The sequence below is a fragment of the Lithobates pipiens genome, unplaced genomic scaffold (genome assembly GCF_037356315.1).
Source record: "Lithobates pipiens isolate NorthernLeopardFrog02 unplaced genomic scaffold, aLitPip1_a1.2 Scaffold_30, whole genome shotgun sequence".
Classification (NCBI taxonomy): Eukaryota; Metazoa; Chordata; class Amphibia; order Anura; family Ranidae; genus Lithobates; species Lithobates pipiens.
This window is the reverse complement of record NW_027507791.1, coordinates 140,761,730-140,787,296: the sequence shown is the minus strand read 5'-3', so window position 1 is coordinate 140,787,296 and position 25,567 is coordinate 140,761,730. Positions and strand designations below refer to the sequence as shown.

The 25,567-nt window shown below is 43.1% G+C and overlaps 1 protein-coding gene across 2 annotated transcripts in view; it reads right to left on the bottom strand.

Annotated features, from left to right (window-relative positions):
• Positions 1 to 25,567, bottom strand: part of EXD1 (exonuclease 3'-5' domain containing 1) — a 618,256-nt gene that overhangs the window by 94,919 nt on the left and 497,770 nt on the right. For both annotated transcript variants that reach the window (XM_077464920.1, XM_077464919.1), the window contains 2 exons: positions 21,771 to 21,875; positions 14,432 to 14,512 (listed from right to left, as the gene is read on the bottom strand). In XM_077464920.1, coding sequence (XP_077321046.1) covers positions 14,432 to 14,512; positions 21,771 to 21,875 — 186 coding nt within the window. The remainder of the gene's footprint in view (positions 1 to 14,431; positions 14,513 to 21,770; positions 21,876 to 25,567) is intronic.

Sequence of the window (25,567 nt, the reverse complement as noted above, 5' to 3'; positions counted from 1 at the left end):
TTATAGACCATAGGGAATTGGATTAAATGTTTGACTTTTTTTTTATATTTTGTGTAATGTATATGAAATAAATTTGGATTTTTTTTAGAACACCTTTTCTTATTTTTCTTCCAATATTTGGTGCCGCAAAAGTCCCTTACCTCCAAACTTTTTGTGTTTATATTTCCTTTTGGGATGCTGGTACCAGTATTGTATATTTGAACAGATCCCTGTCGGAGTACTTTTTTCAATGTTGTAGGAGACAGTTACATCGGAAAATCTAACGCCTGAACCTTATTGTTCCAGGCCAACAGGATACGGTTTTGCAGCAGCCTCGAATGAAACAGTGTAGGGAACTGCTTCGAATGAAGCCACCATCTTCCCCAACAACCTCATACAAAGACGAATAGAAGGACCCTTCTTTGCCCTGACTACCTGAATCAGTTCTTTAATAGCACTGATCTTTACTTGGGGTAGGAATACCCTCTGCTGAGCTGTATCTATGACCAGACCCAAATACTCTAGTCTTCTCACTGGTTTTAAAGAAGACTTCTCTAAGTTGATGACCCAACCTAGGTATTCCATGTAGTTGATTGTGGTGACCAAATTTTGGTCCAAGCAGGCTACCGACCAGTCTATCAAGAGCAAGTCGTCTAGGTATGCTATTATCGTTATAACTTGTGCCCTTAATCTGGCCACAGGAGGGGCTAAGATCTTTGTAAACACCCGAGGTGCAGTAGCTAGCCCGCACGGCGGAGCTACAAACTGAAAGTGGTGTTTTTCTAGTTTGAAACGCAGGAAGTTTTGATGAGCATGGAAAATAGGTACATGCAGGTACGCATCCTTGATGTCTATTGACGCCAGAAGTTCTCCTCCTCGCAGGATGGAGACTACCGATCAGATCGATTCCATGCGAATGGACTGTATCTTTCGAAATCTGTTTAGATCTTTGAGATCTAGAATGGGCCTGAAATCTCAGTTTGGCTTTGGTACCGTGAAAAGGTTTGAATAAAACCCCATCCCCTGCTCTTGCGTGGGAACTACCATGATAACTTTTTGCGACAATAGTCGCGCCAACGCTAGAAAGAGAGACTTCTTTTTCTCTGGGTACATTTGATCTGAGGAAACGAGGAGAAGGGAATTCTCTGAATTCTAGTTTGTAACCTAGAGTTATTGTGGAGATCACCCATTTGTCCCGAAATTCCCCCTGCCAGAGCCCTGAGAACTTTAGTAGTCTTCCCCCCACTCGAGCAAGCAGGGGTGCCCCTTTATAAGGAGGTCTTAGCATTTTGTTTTAAAGACCTTCTCCCGCAGGACTTCTTTTGTCCCTGGGGTTGACTCTGAGTTTTAACCTTTGAGCCTGATGGAGGAGGTTGTGACTGTCTGAAGGCTGATGCCCCTGGCACTGGAGAAAGAGCCCGTTTAAAGGAGGGACGTTTACTCCTTTTCTTGACTGGTAAAAGGGTGCTTTTCCCACTAGAGATCCTTTGGATATAATTGTCCATATCCTCTCCAAACAGTCTTGCACCACGAAAGGGAAATCCAGCCAGGAGTTTCTTGCCATGGTTGTTCAGCTGACCAATTTTTCAACCATAAGATTCTATGCATGTGTACCAATCCAAGAGTAAGGCGAGAGGTCTGAAGGATAGAATCTCTGATCGCATCCACAGCAAAACACAAAGCCGCTGGTAGGTTAGCCAACCCCCGAGCTTGCTGTTCAGGTAAAGCTTTAAGCACCTGTTTAACCACTTAAGGACCGCCTTACGCCAATATACGTCGGCAGAATGGCACAAGCATGTACAGGAATGTTGCCCTTTAAGAGCCCAGCCGTGGGTCGCGTGCGCCACCGCACTCGCGACCCGGTCCTGAGCTCCGTGTTCGTGCCTGCGGGACCTGATCGCCGCCGGTGTCCCGCGATCGGGTCACAGAGCTGAAGAACGGGGAGAGGTAAGTGTAAACAAACCTCTCCCCGTGCTTCCTAGTGCGCTTGTCAGTGATCGTCTGTTCCCCGTCATAGGGAACGACGGTCAGTGATGTCACACGCCAAGCCATGCCCCCCTACAGTAAAAAACACACATTAGGTCTCACTTAACCCCTACACTGCCATCCCCTGGTTAACCCCTTCACTGCCAGTGTCATTTACACAGGAATCAGTGCATTTGTATAGCACTGATTGCTGTAGTAATGCCAATAGTCCCAAAAATATGTCAAAATTGTCAGACGTGTCCGCCATAATGTCGCAGTCACAAAAATCGCTGATCGCCGCCATTACTAGTAAAAAAAAATTAATAAAAATGCCACAAAACTATCCCTTATTTTGTAGATGCTATAACTTTTGCGCAAACCAAACGGCTTACTGCGATTTTTTTACCAAAAATATGTAGATATTTATTTTGGGGATATTTATTAAAGTAAAAAATACTATTTTTGTTTATAGCGCAAAAAAAACAAACAAAAAAAACTAAGAAAAAAAAACAAAAAACGCAGAGGTCATCAAATACCACCAAAAGAAAGCTCTATTTGTGGGGAAAAAAAGGATGCCAATTTTGTTTGGGAGCCACGTCGCACGACCGCGTAATTGTCAGTTAAAGCGACAGTGCCGAATCGCAAAAAGGGACATGGTCTTTTAGCTGCAAAAAGGTCTGGGGCTTAAGTGGTTAACATGGTCTCTCAAATATTGACAGACTCCAATTGCTCCCACTGCAGGCTGGGCACAAGCACGTAAGGTACGTTGCCCTTTAAGTGCCCAGCTGTGGGTCACGAGTGCGCTGACCCGGTCCTGAGCTCCGTGACCGCGGGACCCGATCGTCGCCGGTGCCCACGATCGGGTCACAGAGCTGAAGAACGAGGAGAGGTAAGTGTAAACAAACCTCTCCTCGTGCTTCCTAGTGAGGCTGTCGCTGATCGTCTGTTCCCTGTTATAGGGAAAGATGATCAGTGATGTCACACGCCAAGCCACGCCCCCCTACAGTAAAAAAAACAAAAACAAAAAAAAACACACACACACTTAATCCCTACACTGCGTTTATGTGTGTTAATATGCAGAAGAATACGTATCGGCCTAAACTGAGGAAAAACTATTTTTTTATATTTTTGGGGGATATCATAGCACAAAATAAAAAATATTGCATTTTTTTTCAAAATTGTTGCTCTATTTTTTGTTTATAGCGCAAAAAATTAAAACCTCAGAGGTGATCAAATACCACCAAAAGAAATCAATTTTGTTTGGGAGCCACGTTGCAAGACCACACAATTGTCAGTTAAAGCGTCGCAGTGCCGAATCGCAAAAAGAGGCTTGGTCCTTTAGCTGCAAAATGGTCTGGGGCTTAAGTGGTTAACCGACTCAGGTACGGGTAACTTAAATGTGGAGCGGACCAATCCAGCAAGAATTTGCACCATCTTCTCATCCTGAGAAGCTGAAGAGGGCCCTTCTCTACTAGATTCCTCAGAAGTGGAATCATCAGTCTCCTCCAGATCCTCTGAGGGGGATTCCTCTCCTTTATCCCAGAGTTCCTCACTCTGAGGGTCCTGAGTGACAGAGGGGGACCTAGTGCGTTTTCTTCCACTGAGTGAAGACACGATTAAGGCCACTAATCTTTCCTCTAATTTGTTTATGGTTGAGGAAAATACCTCCTGTGTAATCTATACAGGGGCTGAAGTGCCAGAAGCAGTTGCTGCCCCTGACCCCGACAGCTCACCCTGGCCAGCCTCCCCGAGTCCTGCAGGCGGGGGAAGGTGCTACAAAGGGGGGGGGGGGTCCTCAGACCCTGAAGGGGACCCCTTTGAGCCCCTATTCTTCGGGGTATTTGCACCTCTTCTACCCATAGTGCAAAGCAATGAAAGGTAGAGGTAACACAAAAAAATGCACTGACTGCTGAGCACTGTAGATCAGCAACTGTCACTGCTAGTAAGTAAGTAAATGCTGAAATGCTGCCTGGGAATTCCTGTGTCCCGCACACATGTGCCCGTCCGCTCTGTTTCCCTCCATAGACTGTGTGCACCTGAAAAACTCTAAAATGAGAAGCGTTACAGGTAAAACCTTGTATCTTCGGACATGATGCACGGGTACCATCCAATTTGGCCTTGAAAAGACACCTTGAATGGATCCGGTCAGCATGGCGAGCCCCAGTGAGTATATTCCAGTGGAGCGCAGCACAGCACATCTTTACTTGTGACCAACACCTAAGACACTGGTGAAAAAACTGAGGTATCTCCAGTAAGGGGAGGGGTTATATGGGGGATTGAACTTCCTGTCTAGGGTGTGCCAGTGTCCAATCACCTAGTGATACCCTATAACCCATCAGTAATTACTGACTCTCTTTGTACCATGATGTAGGAGAAAGAAAGGGTATATAAATGCAAGCTCTACAATTGTTAGTCAGACAAGTCAGATAGGAGCTTATAAGGCTAACTCTGTGTATGCAGCCCTATTGGAAGGGTCATAGAGGTCAGAACCAATGGGCAAATATCTGTCCTAAACTTGTCTCCTCTAACAAGTCAGAGAAAAATTCTTAAGTTGTTCCAGAGTGTGGTCTCAGTTTAATTTCCCTCACAAACTTGGTCGAGCTGGAACCCAGAACTCTGTGAGGGGACGGGACTACTCGTCAATTGACTGGTCCCTATCAGGTGACGTGTTCCCAAGAATTGGCAGAAAAGACCCATTCTGGTTCAAGTTGAGAACAATTCAAAATTGTTTCAATTTGGTTAGGGAATAAGAATACCTATATCTAATATGCTTGCATTGTAAGAAACTGTATAAATTAGACCTGTATGTTGTAATACTTTGAACATAAACCTGTATGTTATCAGCTGTTAATAAACCTGCATTGCTTAAGTTCTGCCTGGTTCGATACTTTACAATTATACTTCAGTTTCTGTCATAGTTGTCATGTTACAGCATGTTCTGTTGTAGCACATCGGTGCCATACAGTTACGACATACACCAATAGTCGTTTCTTCTTCGTCTGTTTCCATGTCTCATGGTACCTTGTTGTTCAGTGTTCTTCGTACACCTGGGTTTAGATATCAGTGCTCACATCTCAGGCTCTGTCACGTCTACAGATCCATATGGGCTGAGGTTTTGTTTTTTAAATGATTGTTGACCACAATCGTCTCGCCCGTATACCATACGTCATACGATGCATGTTTCATTTCATTACACCTGTACGACAACCCACCATGGTCTGTGGGTACACTAGCCCTGAGTGTTCAGTTTTATTATCTGTCTCTGCGCTGCAGGTTACTGGGGCTCACTTACTACATACACTAGAGACGGGGTTGTCATCAGCTTCATTCACACGCTGTGGTCTGGTCATTTCTGTTCGCGTCCTCTTACTTAGGTAGGCACAGAGGGGTGTTCGCATGTCTGGTTGTCTGTTGTCTTCTCTAGTTCCGTTTCCTTGGTTTGGGCATGCCGCACGTTTCAGACGCAACCAATTCATGTTCTTCCCTTCAACCTCACAGGGGGGTTCAGAGCATGGTAGCACTCTGTCATCAAGGAGTTGGTCCACACTCAAGCACGCAGTGGTGCTTTGTCACAGGGGTTTTCCTTTTCCGGCCACAGCCGGAAAGGCGGTACACATCAGATTAGTTCCAATTCCGTCCCAGCTACCAGCTTGGAACTGGTTTTTTTCCCCTGCTGTAGCAAATTGGAGCATGCTCTGCTGTTTTTTTTTTTGCCTTCCTCTGGATCAATTGTGGGCATAAAATTGGGTATATTGGATTGTACGATTATTTTTTATTTTATTTGTTTTTAAGGTTGAACTGGATGGACTTGTGTCTTTTTTCAACCTGACTAACTATGTAACTATATGCAACTATGTGCTCTCCACAGCATATTACGGGTCCAAGACAGGATGGAGGTGATCAAAGCTCGCTCGGTTAGACGGGGTGTCAGCGGACCCCCAGCTCCTGCTCTTTAAATCCACTCAGTACACTGGTCTTGTCAAGCCTTCTGGTTTACATGCCTGAGCTAAGTTTGTCCCTTGTAAGGGGCGGTGTTGGTAATTGCCCATTCCCGGTCTTCAGACAGAACTGCTGGCAGCATTTTTCTCCTCAGAATCTTTTGTTTAAAGTATTTTGGCTTCAGCTGACAGTCATGATTTCGTTGCCATTTGAGTTACTGGGAGCAGTATTTCCTAGGTGTACTTGTTTACTGGTTCTTTACCTTTGTTCTGAAGGTGGGGGGTGGGTCACAAGGACACCCAGTGGCAAGTTCCAATATTGTTTGTTACTTTTTGGCTGCTCTTTCCTGCGGAACATTTTTCATCAAGGTACTTGTATGTGGATTTGGCGATTCAGCACTTGCTACAGTTGGGGAGGGGGTAGAGAGGGTGTATTGACATCCAAACTGATATCATAAATGCTGGGACTTAGTTCCATCAGACCTGCCCGTTGGTAGGGCAAGAATATGGTGCAGATGTTGTTGGACTAACCCTGGGGGCAAGCAGTCATTACTTTAAAACTTTGACAAGCACTGCTTTGGTTATTGGGTACCTGCGGGGGGAGGGGTGGGGGGGTCGAGGTTATTTCAGTCATGTCCTGATAGTCTCTCTCAGGGTGTGTGCTGGGCCAATGTCCCCTTGAAGGCCCAAAAGTGGTGGGTTCAGGTCTTCGTTTGTCTGGGTTCTACTATCGCAATCTCGTTTACGATGTCGCCTGAAGAACTGCTCAGGTACGTTAGACCAGTCATCTTTTGTCTGATCCCCAGCCTGTTTCAAAAGGGGGGCTTACAGTCACTTTGGGTGTGCTGAATCATGCCAGGAGACTTATTCCCCAGGATGCAGTCACGCCCTCCTTCCTCTGGTCAGGACTCAAACTCAGTTGTCAGCTCACAAGCAGCACGACCCGATTTATATTAGTGTGGGGCCAGTTTCTGGGTGTCTGGTATGGTTTCTCCATGTTTTACGGTGCTTATTGCCACAGCATATTGGCCTTAGCTGCCAACACCAAACATATCCATCAGGTATCCAGCAATTCAGACCCCTGCAAATTCCTTGCAGGTCATCCATTTTTGCAGCTCACCCTCTCAAACTTTCCCATACCAAGCATAGACAGGCCAGGGGTTCGTGGGAATTTTAGGGAGCTACTTAACTGGTGCCCATTCGTAGCGTTCATTCTTCTCTGTCATCATTTCGCAAGGGATTCTCGGGTCAGCTCTTGATTCCCTTTGCCCCCACGTTTCCTCTCGCACAGCAGTTTGTTCCCATGTCTGGGTTTTTCTCAGAAATCTGGCTTAATCCAAATCGGTTACGGGATATCATGTGGGTTCTGGGCTGTTGCAGGATCCAAGCAGGGGTGGGCCCTTATTCATGGGATGTTGGCATTTATCCTGTTGTAGCTGATACACCGGACCCGCGTACTGAAGCCATCTGTGCGTGTGCTACTCTATCAAATGGAGAGTTGCCACCTTTCATCTAGCTTTTCATCACACCTACTTTCGTGTCTTTTGCCCTCTTTTCAGGCGTACTGACCAGCTAGGCCAAGGCACACCTCAGGCCTTGGTAGTTAGGGTATCGCATTTCTAATTGAAGACTAACTACACTCATCAGTAGTAGATTAGAAGCACAGAGTTAGTCAGACATATCATCAAACCTGCAATACATGCTGCCCAGGATTTTAATCAGAAGTAAATCTATTTTTTTTGCCATCTCAGTTAGTTACTTTGTACTGACGGATTCTAATCAGCTTGACGCTCAGAATCCCTCTTATTCTACTTAACATCATTGTGGCAATCTTTCTTTTTCTTTCCTTTCTTTTTTTGTTCTATCGTTACTTATCCAAGTTTATTACATATCCAATAAAAAAAAACGAACAAAAAGAAAAGATAAAACTAACATCTCATTAAATGCTTTTACATTTATATTTGAGATACCTTATCTTATTTACTAGGCTATTTTATTTATTTATTTTAACCCTCCCCTTCATCCCTCTTCTCCCTAATCTGTTGGCCCTTCCTGAATCCATTACCTTTTATTCTGTTAATGCTTGTGTATAGTGTTTTGTCTTTTTAAATATTCCCCACTTTTCCCACGTTACCCAATATCTTTTCATTTTGTTTTCCTCCATTATACGTAGATATTCCATATTATTGATGTATTCTATTCTTTGTATCCATTCTATAATGGGTTTTTTTTTTACCTGTAACCAGTTTTTGGGTATTATGGCTTTTGCTGCTTTGAGCAAAACAGGAACTAACGTATTTTTTATTCTTTTTTTAAATTGCTAACTGGTTTTTTCTTCTGCCCCTTGGAACAGACACTCCCCGGGGCCTAGAGGTATTCTTTCCCCTGTTATTATTTCTATATAATCTATTATATTTCGCCAGTATTGTTTTATCTCCAGGCATTCCCACCAAAAATGGAATATTGTTCCGGGTAATTTGCATTCTCTCCAACATTGCAAAGGTTTGGAGGGATCTATTTTATGTAATTTATCTGGTGTTAAATGCCATCTCATTAGGCATTTATAATTAGCCTCTATTGATCTTGTGTCTGATACATAACTATGCACAGAATTAATCATCTGGGTCTCGTCTACTTTAAAGCCCAAATCTTTTTCCCATTTAACTATGGATGGTGGTGCCTTGACCCTCTATTTCCGAGAGACAATCATATACCTGTGAAACACTATGTTTAACTACTGTTTTCCCCGTACATAGTTTTTCTATTGGTGTTAACATATTTTAGTTTCTTATTGGTTTTGGGATAGAATTAATAAAATGTTGAATCTGTAGGTATTCCCAATCCCTTAAAGTTTGCCAACTATGCTTCTTGGTTAAATCTTGTTTTGACATTAATTTCCCATCCCGCGTGATATCTTATTTGTAAATCCTTCATTTGTTTCCCTAATTGTGTACCATATCCTGGAGTGAAAAAAATCGTACCCTCTAAGGGATTAGTGGTGAGTTATATACCCATTTATTTTTCCGCTGTATTATATCCCATTTTTTCAGTGCCGTTAAAGTAATTTTGTGTCCCCTACTACTGACTAATCTAAATTTTGGTGGAATCCAAATATTTTTTTGTAATTGTGAACTATTCAGTGTCTCCTCCATTTTTACCCATTTCTTTTTAGTGCTTGGATTTGTCCATTCCACCAATCTCGCTAAAATAATTGCAAAATAATATCTATATGTGTCTGGTAGTGCCATTCCCCCCCTATTTTTTTTCTAGTTAATAAATTATATTTTATCCTAGGTTTTTTATTTTGCCATATAAATTTTAAAAATTAAGTTTTTATTATTTTAAAGAAACTATTTGGGATATTTATCGGAAGCATTTGAATTTTATATGTAATTTTTGGTAAAACCACCATCTTCAACACGTTAATTCTTCCCATCCATGTAATTGATCCTTTATTTATATTCCCTAACAATGTTTTGATTTAGTTTACGAGTGGAATATAGTTAGCTTGGTATAACCCGTGAAGTGTCTTTGTGATTTTAATCCCCAAATATGTTATTTCTTTTTTTTTCCCATGTAAAGGGAAAATCTTGTCGTATCTTTTTCTCTTCCCAGTTATCTAATCCTACATTCAGAATAACTGTTTTAATTGGATTTATTTTAAAATTAGAAAGAGCACCATATTCTCTGATTTCTTTTATTAAACCGGGTAACGACAATCGTGGATTGGTCATGTATAGGAGTATATCGTCCGCATATGCCACCACTTTATGTTCTTCTCCCCCCATTCTAACTCCTCCTATATCAGTATTATTACGAATCTTTGCTAATAGTGGCTCCAACGCAATCACATAAAGGGCGAGAGGGGACACCCCTGCCTTGTACCGTTTGACATGTCAAATGCGGACGACATACTCCTGTTCACCCCCACTCTAGCTGACGGGTGAGTGTATAGATTATTTATGCATTTCAACATTTTTGGGCCTAGGCCTGCGTTCTGTAAAGTTTCCATTATGAAGCACCAATCCACCCGATCGAAAGCCTTTTCGGCGTCGATCGAAATTAAAATCATTGGGGGATTGGTTTCCTTGTCTTTCCCCATAAGTAACAGAGTCCGGAGACTATTGTCTCGGCATTCCCTACCTGGTACAAATCCTACTTGATCGCCATTGATCAATTCTGGCAGTAGATTTTTTATCCTTGTCGCTAATACCTTTGCATATAATTTGGTATCAGTGTACAATAGCGCTATCGGACGATAGTTGTAACAGATAGAGCTATCTTTACCGGGTTTTGGAATAACTGTGATATTTGCCAAGAGTGATTCTTTCCTCAGAACCTCCTCATCTGCCAGTTTATTACAGAATTTACTAACTCTGGGACCAGCTGTTGCTTAAATTTCTTATAGTACCTGATGGTAAAACCGTCTGGTCCTGGGCTTTTCCCATTCGGCATTTCCTTTATTGCGTTCTCAATTTCGTCTGGGGTAATCGGGTCTTCTAGGCTCTTGGACATCTCTGGGGTTATTTTAGGTAAATCTATCTCACTCAAATATTCTTGAATTTTAGTTTTTCTAATCCCCTTTTGTTTATCTGTCTCAGTATTCCTGATTGAATATAGGGCACTAAAATATGTTTTAAAAGCATTTTCTATCTCTGATGTTCGAAATTTCATTTCCCCCGTGCGCATTTTTGATCTTTTCTATGCAATTTAAGGCTTTTTTTCCCCTTACTAGTCTGGCCAGATGTTTCCCCGTTTTATTTCCCCACATATATCTTTCTTTGGATACATTTTTATATATTTTTCTTGCTTCTAATTCCATCATGTCATTTAATTGTGTGCGTTTATGGGTAATCTCTTTATATATATTTCTATCTAATTGGCTCTTATGCTTTTGTTCTAATACGTAAAGTTCTTTTTTTAGTTCATTGAGTTTCATTTCACTTTCTTTTTTTTCCCCGGCTCCTATGGAAATTAATTTCCCCCGGATTAGAGCTTTATGTGCCTCCCAAAGAGTAGCTTTAGGGATTTCATCTGTTTCGTTAATTTTAAAGTATTGTTCAATCTCTCCTTTTATGATATTCTCAGTTTTCACGTTTTCTAATAGAGACTCATTTAGTCTCCATGTCCCTTTTTTACTCTCCCTTTCTAGCTCTTTAAGTTGTATTATTACAGGCGCGTGGTCCGATAAGGTTATAGTTCCTATCTTGGCCTCTATTATATTTTCTAACAGTTCATGGTCTACATATATATAATCCAGTCTCACGTACATATCATGGACTGAAGAATAATATGTATAGTCTTTTTTTCCTAGGTTAAATATTCTCCAAGTATCCATTAGTTGTTGTGTATACATTTTCTGTTTTAGGATTCTATGTTGTTTATTTTCCTGTTAAAGACCATGTGATGTACTATCTATAGACGGGTCCATAGCAAAATTTAGGTCCCCGGCCAAGATCATGTGACCCTGTTTATATGTCTCTAGTGTGTTCAAAATTCGATTTAGGTATTTTTTTGGGCCATTATTGGGGCAATAAATGTTCACTAATGTATATCTTTTTTTTGTTATGTTACCTTTTAAAAATAAGAACCTCCCCTCTGGATCCACTTTCATTTCTTCTACTTTCCAATTGACATTTTTAAAGATCCCGATTGCTACTCCCCTAGAGCCCCTGCTCAGAGAGTCTGCATAATACCACGTTGGAAACTTTGCTGTACATAACCACATGTTGGAATCTAAAGCTAAATGCGTTTCTTGTAAAAAAACAATATCTACAGAATATCCCTCCAACTCCCTAAGAATGTTATAACTTTTCTTTGGAGAATTCATTCCTCTCACATTATATGTTACTATTTTAAGCTCCAGAATTATACCAGTCTAGATATTTTCTTACTACCTTTAGTGGATTCATGCCAACAGATTTTACCCCCCACCCCTCCCTGCACCCTCTTTTGATGTAAAAATGACCCACCAGTCCATTTTATCAGGAACTCCCTCGTTCCATTTGTCCCTTGGCCCTGGGGTGGAATTCTGATTGGCAGTGCCGGCATCCATCTCACCTATTAGTTGCGAGTTGGTAATCCCACATGCCAGGGGCATCCCATCCCCCACCACAAACCCCCCCCCCCCGCCCCCTCCCGGCTCACCCCTCCTCCCCCCTCCCCCCAAAAAAGAAAGAAAGGGGGACGGGGGAGGAGGGACAGAGAGGAGACGGCCTGGGGAAAACATCCAAAACAAGGGGGACCATGTCCCCATCCATATTTCACAACTCTCATCCACTCCCCCTCCCCCCTCATGAAAGAAAGCGGAGGGCCGGTTCCACCCCCCCCGTCCCCCCCCCCTACACCCCCGGTACTGGAATATCGAATTTTCTATAAAATTCTGTTTCTTCGATATATCTCAATTTTCCTATCCAACAGTTTTTTTTCCCTATTAAGCATGCAGGGAAACCCCAGTTATATAGGACACCATTCTCTGTCATCACTGTCAATAATGGTTTTAAAGCTCTTCTTCTCCTTAGGGTCTCTTGTGAAAGATCTTGAAATATCTGGATGTCATTTCCTTCATATCTTAGTGGTGCGATTAGTCTTACGTTTCTCCATATTTGGTATTTCTCTTCTTCATTTTGAAATCCTACTATTATATCCCGTGGCTTCTTGTGGGAGGCCCTTAGGTTTCCTTACTCGGTGCGCCCTTTCTATGTTTATTGGGTTGGTTATATATCTTTGTTCATTAAGGGGTTGCAGATCTTCTTGATTATATCTATAAGATCCTCTCGTTGTGGTGCGTCTGGGACTCCACGTATTCTTAAGCTTTCTTTCTTCAGCTTTATATGCTTGATCTTGTTGTACTTTTTTTTTAAATGTTGTATTTCTATTTCTAGTTTCTTTATTGTATTCGCGTCCTTTTCCACTTTTTTTTTTCCACCTCTTCTACCCTTTCCAGAACATGACCTAAGTTTTTATGTAATCTTTCCATTTCGGTTTTCATAGTACTTTCCAACGCTGCAAACATGGAAATTATTTCGTTTTTAGTGGACAAGGCTTGTAGATTTTCTTGTTGAATCGGGGGAGCTGGTGTAATTTCTGTGTCACGGTCTGATTCAAGTATTTGATCAGGCTCATCATCAGGTGGTATATCAGGTAATATATCAATGTCTTGTGAGGAGTTGTTTTGCACTTGGTGCCTTCTTTTCTCTTTATCTTTCTTATCTCTTTCTCTTTTATCTCCATTTTCTGCCTGTAGGCTTCTTGTATGTTGTTGCTTTTCCGCCTGTTTATCCGTTGGCGCTGTCTGCATGACATATTTATTCATTGCGCCGGGGCTAGTAACCAAACTCCGCCGAGGCGATTTTGGGGTAGCCCCTGTCTTCGCTGTCTTTCCCTTCATCTGTCACGGAGTTGGCGGCACACCGTTATTTATTTATTTATATGGGCCTCTTCTTCTCTCCACTCTTTATTAGATTACCCCTTTGGTGTCTGTTTAGAGTGTCTCTCTTCCTAGTTATAACCAAGCAGAATCTTCGTTCTGGGTGCTATCTAATAACGTTTTGCGGCCCCCAAAAATGCGATATGGTGTTTCGCCAAATCACAATCAGGCTTGCAGAGATACACCAATATTCTGTTCTCCCCCCACCCTTTTTCCTCTACCGTTAATGTTCAACAAGGATTCAAGTAAAATATAAAGCCCCCCCTTTTTTTTGGGGGGTCTCCTACAGCTCACTGATTGCTTATATACTATAAAGTGTGCTGCGACTTGCGTACCAACCTATTGTTTGTATTCACCAAAAGGGTCTTCCACAGTCCTGTTTTAATACTATTATGGTGCTTAGTAGTGTAATGTAATTTAAGTCCACCTACCCCATACACGCTCTCCAGAGGTATCTCCTTGATGCTGCCAGAGCATAAGCTTTTTTCGCAATTCTACTGACCTTCTTTGTCAATTTTGTATCATTTTCGCGTATCCACAAGGTGCGCCGTGCCTCCTTGTCCAGCAGAGGGCGTCCGGCACCTTAGTCTACCTTCCGAGTGTTTCCAAGCACCAGGAACCCAGGGATCGCGGCGTCCGATCTTCACCGGCGCTCCTCCCGGCTTGTCACACACCTCGCTGGACTCGCCTCCAGGAGAGCAGAGAACGATTCCTTCCACAGCGCGGCCGACTGCCGCGACACGGTATGGAGCAACCGGAGGGAGGGGGAGAGACGGGAGGGAGGGGGGACCCCTACCACATAGGCGGCAAGGCTGGAGCCAGGATTAGTGCGGGGCAGTGATCGGCGGCATCTCTGGGGTGGCGGGAGACCCGATGCACACCCGACGCTAGGTGCAGGCACGCATCATTACTAGACTCCTCCCCCTGCGAAAGGGGCACAGGGCTGATTCTCTCAGAAGTACATCTTTTAATAATGAAAGCACTCATTGACATCATCAGATAGCTACAGTATTAGTACAAGATTGCATAGCTTAACTAATACAGAATACTGAACTTGCTACACTTTATTTTAATAGTTTTTTTTTTAAACAGTTATAAACACCTTTTTTTTTATACATACCTGTGTATCGAAAACATTATTCAAGATCACACTATATTGGTGGGACAAAATATCTACTAGCCAACGACCATCATGGATGACCTAACAATAGAAAAATAAAAAGTTTATCACACCTGAAAAATGCAACATTACTCTATTAAGTGTCAACTCCCACAAAACAAAAAAAAAAAAAAAAAAAATTAAATAAAACAAAAATAGGATTTTTAAAACAGCTTACCTGTAAAATTTTTTTCTTTGATGTATATCAGGGGACACAGAGCCATAGTAATAACTATGTGTAATAACTATGTGGGTTATATCAGCATATCAGGTGCTGGACACTGACACGCCCCTTAAGGCGTGAACTTCCCCCATATAACCCCTTCCATTACTGGGAGTCCTCAGTTTTGTAGCCAAGCAAAGTGAAGAAGAAGGGAGGGACCTCTGTGTCCCCTGATGTACATCAAAGAAAAGGATTTTACAGGTAAGCTGTTTTAAAAATCCTATTTTATTTTCTCACATCAGGGGACACAGAGCCATAGTAATAACTATGTGGGATGTCCCATAGCAATGGCAACTGAAGGGGTGGGGACAGAATTAAGGAAACAGGAGGCCAGAGGACTCGTACTGCAGCCTGCAGTGTATGCCGTGTCCAAAGGCAATATCCTCATGACCTTTAATATCGATTTGAAAAAAATCTGATAAACGTCTGGACCAAAGACCAAGGTTGCGGTCTTACAGATCTGAGCCATAGAGGCCTGATGATGCACCATCCAAGAGGCACTAATCGCCCAGGATTAATGTACTCTTAATATTAGAAGGTAGAATTTTCTTCTTTAAGCTGAAGCTTGATCAATCACTTGACAAATCCATTTGGAAAATAGTGGATCTTGACGCTGCCCGTCCATATCCTGGACCCTTTGGCAGTACAAACAAAACCTGTGTTTTGCAAACCTGAGTGGTCACCCTTAAATAGATGCTGATCGCTCTTACTACATCAAAATACTGTAGTGCTTTCTCTTCCCCAGATTAAGATTTCTGGGGCGAAACAAGGAAGAATAATATCTTGGTTTAAATGAAAACCTGTTACCACTTTTGGTAAGAATTCAGGAAGAGGACATCGAACCACCTCGTCCTTATACATGATGAAATATGGCTCTTACAAGACAGAGCCGTTAGTTCCAATACTCCTCCAGCAGAAGAAATGGCAAGCAAAAAAGATTATCCTTCTTGTCAAAGAACCAAGAGAATTTCTCGTAAGGTTCAAACGGCTGATTTAACAAAGCCGACAAGACCAATTTTAAATCCTAAGGATTTAGAGGTGCCTTGATAGGGGGAATAAACTGCATTACCCCCTGAATAAGCTACACACCAAGAGTGGGAAGAAAGAGGCTGTCGAAAAAGACTTTACTTCTTTCTTTCTTTTTTTTTCTCTGGAACCTTAGGAGCATTCCTTTGAGGAGACGGACACTCTTGCATAAAGACTTCCGCATCAGCAGCCCCAAGGACCCCACAGACAGCACCCAAACAGGACCCGAACCCTCAGATCGAAAGCCGACTGGACCATCCGGGCTCTTGAAACTCTAGATGTAACCTAGAGAAAAAAAAATAAAAAAATCGCAGAAATCACTCTGCTCTTAAGCACTTCAATACAGGGCATTTATACAGCTTCCTTACCAGACCAATTTTTAGCATTCAGCACTCTTACACTTTGAATTCCAGTTACTCAGTCATGCAACACTGTACACAAACAAAATTTTTATCATTTTTTTCATACAAATAGAGCTTTCTTTTGGTGGTATTTAATCACCACTGGGTTTTTTATTTTTTGCGTCATTAGTGAAAAAAAAGAGCGAAAATTCTGAAAAAAAAACACACTTTTTTTTTAGTTTCTATGATAAAATTTTGCAAATAAGTCATTTTTGTTCATAAATTTGGGCCAAAATTTATATTGGCTACATCTCTTTGGTAAAAATAAACCAAATTAATGGATATTATTTAGTCTCTTTGAAAGTTATAGTCTACAAGCTATGGTGCAAATCATTGAAAATTTATCACATCTGATCACACCTGATGCACTGACAGCCTATATGATTTCTTGAGGCTCTGAAAAGTCAGGAAAGTACAAATACCCCCCAAATGACCCCTTTTTGAAAAGTAGACAGTCCAAGGTATTTAATAAGAGGCATGGTGAGTTTTTTGAAGTTGTAATTTTTCCCACAATTCTTGGGAAAAAGAAGAATTTTTTTTTTTTTACAAAATTGTCATAACAAGTTATTTCTCAAACACAGCATATGCATACTTCCAATTACACCCCAAAATACATTCTGCAACTCTTCCCGAGTATGGTGATACCACATGTGTGGGACTATTACACAGGCTGGCCACACAGAGAAGTCCAAAATGCAGGGAGCACCGTCAGGGGTTCTAGGAGCATAAATGACGCCTTTAATTTCCTAACGACCTATTACATTTGTGAAGGCCCTGGAGCACCAGGACAGTAGAATTACCCACAAAATGACCCATTTTGGAAAGCAAACACCCCAACGTATATTCTAAGAGGCATAATGAGTCTTTTGAACAGTTAATTTTTTTCCACAAGTCTTCGGAAAACGTGGAAAGAAAATGAAAACATTTTTTTTTTTATTTATTTTTTTACACAAAGTGGTCAGTTTATAAGATATTTCTAACTCAAAGCATGGACATAGCAAAAATTACACCCCAAAATACATTCTGCTACTCATCCTGAGTATGGCGATACCACATGTGTGTGACTTTTTTACACAGCGTATCCACATACAAAGGCCCAACGTGCAGGGAGCGCCGTCAGGTGTTCTAGGAGCATAAATGACACCTCTAATTTCCTAACGACCTATTACATTTGTAAAGGCCCTGGAGCACCAGGACAATGGAATTACCCACGAAATTACCCCATTTTGGAAAACAAACACCCCAAAGTATATTCTATGAAGCATTTTGAGTCTTTTGAGCAGTTATTTTTTTTTTTTTTACACAAGTCTTCAGAAAACATGGAAAGAAAATTTTTTATTATTTTTTTTTTTTACACAAAGTTGACAATTTATAAGCTATTTCTAACACATAACATGTATATAGCAAAAATTACACCCCAAAACAAATTCTGCTACTCCTCCTGAGTATTGCGATACCACATGTGTGAGACCTTTACACAGCCTGGCCATATACAGAGGTCCAACATGGAAGTGGTACCTTCAGGCGTTCTAAGAGCATAAATTACACATCTCATTTCGTTCCTACACATCACGCTTTTGAATGTCCTGGAGCACCAGGACAATAGAATTACCCACAAAATGACCCCATTTTGGAAAGCAAACACCCCAATGTGTATTCTATGAGACATGGGCTGCAAATAGGTACTCGGGTACTCCGACGGGCTGGTGACAGGTACACGGGTACTCCGACGGGCTGGTGACAGGTACACGGGTACTCCGACGGGCTGGTGACAGGTACACGGGTACTCCGACGGGCTGGTGACAGGCATTCGGGTACTTGGGTGGGCTGGGACAGGTACTTGGGTGGGCTGGGACAGGTACTCGGGTGGGCTGGGACAGGTGCTCGGGTGGGCTGGGACAGGTGCTCGGGTGGGCTGGGACAGGTGCTCGGGTGGGCTGGGACAGGTGCTCGGGTGGGCTGGGACAGGTGCTCAGGTACTCGGATACTGATCGTGTGTGAGGAGGAGAACCCGGTAACATCTCGTTACCGTGGTTTATTTACATTCTGTGACCGGCTGTGATTGGACACAGCTGGTCACATGGTAAAGAGCCAATTTCATTGGCCCTTTACTGCGATCGGGGTTGGGCTGTGTCAGGATGACAAGCGGGTGCCCGCAGGAGCGGTGAAATACCGAGGCCGTCATATGACGTCCACCCAGGATGGGAGATCCCATCTGTGGCCATCATAGGACTATGGCCGGGCATTGAAGTGGTTAACATTGTTCCTGCCAGACTGAGAATTGCAGGAGCTTTCCCCTCAAACGAGTGGGGGTGCTCCTCCATGACAAGGCCTTAGCATTCTACTTTATGGGCTTTCTGCCCCAAGATCCTGGTGCTACCCCTGGGAACTTTCTTCTGAACCTGGCGATTAAGACCGTCAAGACTCCCTAAAGGCAGATACCCCAGGCATTAGGAGGGGCTGCATGATTAAAGGAGAACTGTTTAAACCTCCTTTATTGGTAGAGAGCTTTACCCCTTTTGGATGTCCTTATCAACTCTAAATAGTCGTACCCCAGGAATTGACACAGACTGGTTAAGGGTTTTCACCTGGTGCTTCGGCTGATCAATATCTCAGCCATGGACCTCTGCAAAAATGCACTAGTCCAAGTATAAGCCATAGGGCTTAAACGATTGAGTCCTTCATAGCATCTGTGAGACACAGTGTGTCAAATACACCGGCCCCTTTGCTGGGCCTGCTGATTAGGCAGAGCTTTGAGGCATCTCACACCTGTTCTTTAACCCCTTGGAGTCCACATTCCAATGCATTGGCGTGACTCAAAATGTGCTCCACCACAATAGTGGAGCAGCCGTTAAAGGGTTAATGGATTGAGCTACTCCCATTGCAGCCAGAACTGCAAAAGACATCTGGTCTTTAAAAGGAAAATACAACCTTAACTTGCTGGATCCTTTAACATCAGTGCATTATCCACTGGACATGTGAGACTCTGCTCACTGAGGTGATGCAGCATTAATAGCTGAAACCTCCCATTTCTTTCATAGAAATGTTCCCATTCAGAATATATAAGTTATGCATGAATAGAAAAAAACATCCCCAGGCGGGGTAGGTTCAAATGAACCCTATTAGAGGTAGATACCTCAAGAGCCTGCGGCAGGCAACAAAAGGGTTAAGTAAGGGAGTAGACAAACACCTGACTTGTGCGGCTACTCCCTCTCTGTTAGGATCCTCTGAAGAGGAAAAATAAGTATCTTACAATATTTGTGAAGATCTACTTGATCCCCAGCCTCCTGCACCTCAACAAAAGGGCCCAGGACTAGATGGGAATCTGCTATATTTAGTCCTACTATGGAGAGACATCATAGCAATAATCTTTTAAATGGTAGAAGAAAAACCTGTTTATATGAAATGCACAGGGACAGAAGTGTTTTACCCTTGATGGCTTCATCTAACTGGCCATATTTTTCAGGGAGGAAGACATTCTTTTGGAAGGGTTTTTAGTTTGTTGTATACCATTAACCCCTTAGAACCCTTAGAGGGGTTCCTGGTCCCATTGTCACTCATAGCTTACAGTACAAAGCAGAGGCACTACCAGCAAAAGGATGTAACACTTGCTAGGCTATAGTACAGTACAATAACTGCTATTAATCCTAGCTATACAGTACAATGTCAAAAGGGAAATGCCTGTGTCACCAAACTTGACAAGCCAACCTCTCTGCTCTGTCTCTCCACCGCCAGGCAGCAGCTTCTCCCACAGTGCTTAAAATACTTCCTGCGCATCTGACGCAGTTAGCCTCCCCCCGCACGGAATACGGCCCCCCCTTCCCTTTTTAAAAAGGAGCCGATTTTAGCACACAAGCGTCCTGCAGCATGGCGGGGGGGGGGGGTAAATCCTCCGCTCTTCTGATCGGCCACGGTCCACAAAAAAATTTTTTTTTTGTAGAACAAGGCAGCTGGTCTGGCGAACAAATAAGAAAAAAACACCAATTTGGGGGCCCAGGAAGAGATCAGACCCCCCCTATTTCTTACCAGAGGGTCTGAGCCGGCTGAAGGAGAGGAGAGTGAAAGCTTCTGCTGTTTCCAGCGTCAGGATGGTGAGTGCTCAATACAGCCCCCAGTGGTGACATATAGACATGACAACACAATACATAGAAGGAGAAATTCCTGAGAAAATCTCCCCTACCTTATACTCACAACAGGGTTTTATCAGAGATCTTCGCCCTTCACGATAGGCTCTGAGACCTTAAAGGAAACCTTCAGGAACCGGGGAACTGGCATGGATGTAACTGCTAACAGTAGCAACTTATTGGAAGGTGTTCAATGAAGATAAGATCAACAAATGAGTCCTGGAGAAGTTTTACTCAGAGGTTCTGAGTAAACGCAGGAAGTGATCCTGCTCTCAAGAGAGGGAGAATGGACGACCAACCGATCTAGAGGACATCAATCATCGGGGTCTTTGTGTGATAAGGATCCGGGACGCCATTTGCGGCTCTGTTTTTGCCACTGAGGCATGTATGGTAGTCCTGGGGTGGTGGGAGTGAAGGGCCAGTGTGGGATAGAGACATGAGGTAAATCCAGTATGCTGAGGATTGTTGGGAAGTCACAGAGCGTGCGGAAAATGGCAGTCTTACCATCGTGGTGAACCCGCAGCTGGAAGGGAAAGCGCCATTGATATTTCAACTGATGGGATTGAAGTAACTGCGTGAGAGGCTTCAGAGCTTTCCACGTGGTTAATTTTGGTGTGGGAGGTCAGGCAGCAGCATCACGGGGTAGTGTGAAAGAGAATAGAGTCCGGAGAGCTGGCAGCATGTATGATGGATTATTTTATGTTATAGAAGTGCACTCACTCATGAGGGATCAGGTTTCCTGGGGCCAGAGGTCCTGTGGACCCAGTCAAGTTCAAGGGGATTATCTTTGGGCAATTGTAATAGCTGGTTGAAGATGTCTGTCACTGCCACCTTTAAATCTTTGGGTTCCACAGATTCAGGGATTCCGTGGATATTATTATGCCTGTTTCTGTTCTCAATGTCGTCTTGCTGGTATGCTAGTTGCTGCAGCATGACTGCGTGGGAGTTAGGCATTTCCTAATGTGACTGAACTGTGGCATGGAGGCCTACAATGGTGGTTTCTATGTCCTCAAAACGAACCCCAATGTCCCTTTTAAGCTCAGTAATCTCTTGCTTATAGGTTTTCTCAATGCGTTTAACACACTGTTCAAATTTGGCCCTTGTGGGGAGGGAGCACATATAGCTGTGCAGGGATCTTATTTGTGATTCTAAGTCCTATCCATCTTATCCCAGGGATGTGTTTGAGTGGCTCCTGGAGCGCCTGGGGGGGGGGGGGGGGATCCTGTGTCCCGGGGGGAGTGGCATGCCTGGGAGCCAGCCAGTATGTCCAGGGCCGACTCAGAGTGGCCAGGGACGGAGGCGCCAGCACCATCTTGGATTCTGGTCGGCCCTGGGCCGTGGCTGAAGAGTAAAAAAAACTGCCCCAAATCTGTTTAGACAGCGATCTGCGGCATGGAGAAGCCCTGTAGAGTCGAGGGATCCGGGAGCTGAAGCACCACACGTGTGCCTGCTCCAATACGTCAAGCCACGCCCCTATCTTTTACATACATTTAAAGTGCTAGTGTATTTATGAAAAGGTTACAAACCTTTAGGATGCCTTTGTCTTCAAGCACCACTTGAAGACCATTTTTGAAGACTCCTGGTCCCATGGTGAGGATATCAAAGAGGTAAACCTGCTTTCTAGTGGCAACCTGAAACAAAAGTAAACACAATTTCAAACAAAATACAATTGTAATTGAGAAGAAACATGCCCAGCCTACAATTGATGCCGCACAAAAAGAAAACTGACCACACCAAATGTTCTACGTTAGAAAAAATGGTGGCAAGTCTGTGGTCTGCCACCTTGTCCTCAGTTTGAGACTGTCCTGTAATTATCATACTTGCTTTTGTGGTAAGGACAGAAAAAAAGGTGAATTTTTGCAACAGAGTTAAAACTGAACTCTGGGCAGATTTTAAAGTGCTTTAGAACAAATGTCATTTCTAACCTTGTTGAATTTGTTGATCTTTTTCCATAAAAGATTTTCAGGCACCTGTGTCCCTTTCATTTCCTTTTAGTAAGACTGGTGGCCGTTATTTCCGCAGCCACTCATTTTATAAGGTCTTCACAGTAGATTCATCTTCAGTAAGCTACAATGTAATGACATTGTCACTCACTGTAGTGGGAGGGCTCGAAAGCCTCAGACTCACAGACTGGCCCCACTTGCTTTATATTCTCGGTAAAGCTCACAAACCCAGCAAGCTATTAAAATGTTGCCAATTTTTGTTTGTCCTCCATTCAGCAGTTATACCCACACTAAAGTTGGCTATTGGCGGAGAACTGGGGTGTGACCCGACGTGCGAGAGTTGAGCTACATGTGTGTGGAGTGCGGTGTGAGAAGGAGATGAGCGGTGAGGAGTGAGGGCTGTGAGTCCGGTGTGCTGATCTTTCCCTCCCGCCCTCTCTCACTGCCTGACACAGCAGAGGAGATGTTACTTATACCTGGTTGTATAACAGTCGGTCGGAGGCAGCAGAAGGCAGCATAAGGTACAGATGCAACTGATGGCGCTGCTGCAGGCGCTATGAGATCCATCCATCCATTCACTCTTCTGAAGTGTAGTGGGGGGCAAAGGAAAGGAGAGGTGAGAGGCTTGGGCTTGAGTGGATATATTATGAGCCCGGAAGGTCACTCCAGATTACACTGACCCCACAGTGGCTGTATCAATAAGGACTAGGTTTTATTCCACTCCGTCTAACCTTATTAAAGTAAGCAAAGTACCTGTGAGATTCTAGATCCTGCTATATGTGTGCTGCATGCCTATCATACTGTTAAGACTGTGATGCTTTTGGTGAAATGAATTGAAGTGGAGCCTTTATACATTAGTTAAAACGCTGGCTGAAGTGTATCTGTATCCTGGCTATTGGAGTCCGTTGGTTAATACAGAAATAAGTATATGAAAAGTATATGGAAACGATTATAGAAGTGTTATTGAATTTACAAACTTGATGGTGATTCCTGCTGAATACAGTTTCTTTAAAGAGGCCTCTCTTTCCCCTTTGCGATTTGTGAAGTTAAGCAAGGTTGCAAATTAGTTTTGGAGTAAGCCCCTAAGATTCAAGGGGGGTAAAATGCAGCAATTACACTCTGCCAAAGATAAAAATTTCCATCAATTGGGTTCAACTGCTGCTGCAGCGGCTGCAAAACTTGAGCCGTATGCGCATACTCCAGCGCAATCTCCCCCTTAGAAGGGGTCGCAGATAAAAATCGCAGCTAGGGAGTACTACGGACAGAAAAAAGCCAAGGCCAGGTTCATGCATCTGGCTCCACACCACGGGCACAGTCATCAAGGGCACAGAATAGAAAAAATGTGGGATTACCTGACCAAGGGGAAAAAGTAACCGGTGCTTCAGAAATAATGGATAACACCCCAATAGAGCGAGAGCCAACATTATTAGATGTGCTTAAAGCAGTAAAAACATGCAATGAATCAATTAAAAATCTTGGTGAACAAATAAAGGGGGTCAAGGAGGATATAAATGCGGTTAGAGGTGAATTTCAGAAAATAGTAGAAAGGACAACAGCACTTGAAGGAAGGATTAGTCAGCTGGAAGATGATGTGGCACCTGTGTTAAAGGAACTGAAAAATATGCAAGGACAGGTGCTCAAACAAGCCTCTAGATTAGAGGAAATGGAAAATAGAAGATTTTTGAATAGATAATGTACGGGTGGTGGGATTGCCTGAAAAGAGTGAGGGTCTGAACCCTACAGAATTTTTTGAAAAGTGGCTAATTGAACTGTTTGGGAAAGATGCATTTTCAGCTTAATTTTGCATAGAAAGGACACATAGGGCTCCTCTCAGAAACCCCCCCCCCGCAGGAGGATATCCTTATTGAAGTTTTTGAATTACAAGGATAAAGTACTACTACTACTACAGAAAGCTAGAGAAGCGGAAAATATATTTTTCAATGGCGTTAAAATTTCCTTTTATTCCGATTTTTCATTGGACCTTCAAAAAAGAAGAATGGGGTATGCCCAGGTTAAACGCGCCCTACAAAAACTCAAAGTATCTTATGCCCTTCTCTACCACCGCAAAATTAAGAGTAACGGCTCTGGGTGGTAATCAGATTTTTGATTCACCGGCTTGGGTTAAGAAGTGGATGGAGGAAAATATGGGGCAATTACGGACACTTTGATGAATGTATTAATGCTGTCTTATAATTTATAAAGGCATAGATTATAATCGGGTGGAATCTTGGGTGGGGAGGGGAGTTTAGCACAATGGGTTGGTGTGAACTGCTGGAAGGCAGTGAATGGGTGCGAGTAAGGGATGTGCAAGTGGAATGGGAAAAGGTCACTGTAAGCCCCTTAGGGGGGTACCTAACAAGGTGGGGGAGGGAGGGGGGGGGGGGAAGGGGTGGGAGGGGGGATAAGGGGGGAAAGGGAGGGGGAGTGCGGGGTGGTAGAGATTAGAGCGGGGGGTGGGGGAGGGGAGGGGAACACTGGTTTGGGTCAAGGTTTAAATATGGAGAAGTGTGGGCTAGAGAATAGCACTTTGTTAAAGAATAAGGATGGAGTAAGTAATAATAAAGCAGGGTATACAAGGTAAATGTGGAGAAATTAGGTTTTTATTATATATAAATGGATTTAAGAATATAGATATAGGGGTGAATATAAGATGGAGGTAGACACGAACGTGGTAAAAGGGAAAAAATATAGGTATGTAATGGGAGCTGGTATATAATTCAATGTAGACACTTAAATGCAAAATAAAACACTAAAAATTGGATCATGGAATGTAAGAGGGTTGGGCACAGCGGGTAAGAAAGCTGCAGTATTTTCCACACTAGAGAGGTGGGGTAGAACTGGTTTGCCTGCAGGAAACGCACCTAACAAAGAATTCAGTCCAACAGATTCGGTAGGGAAAAAAATATCAAAGTCAGTACCGTTCAACACACAGTGCGTACAGTAGGGGGGTAAGTGTGTTGGTGAAGTCCGGGGTGAATTTTTCCTGCAGGCAATCTAGTGTAGATGTCCTGGGTCATTATGTTTTTCTTTATTGTTTAATTGATAACAGAGCGTTGGTGGTGGCGAACGTTTATATTCCCCCACCATTTAAAATAGATGTTTTGCTTAAGTTAAACGAGTTCCTGCTGGATAAGCAAGAAGTTCCAACTATAGTAGTAGGAGATTTCAATGAAGTCCTGGATAGTAAGCTGGACAGGTTTGCGGCCCGGAATATTATAGAGGGGAGGGAGAAGGGAAGATTGTACCAGTTTTTAGAGGAAGTGGGATTGTACGATCTCTGGAGAGTGCGGAATCCAGACGTTCAGCAATATTCTTGTTATTCAGCCACATATTCCATACTCTCCAGGATTGACATGGCATTGGGCAATGATAAAATATTA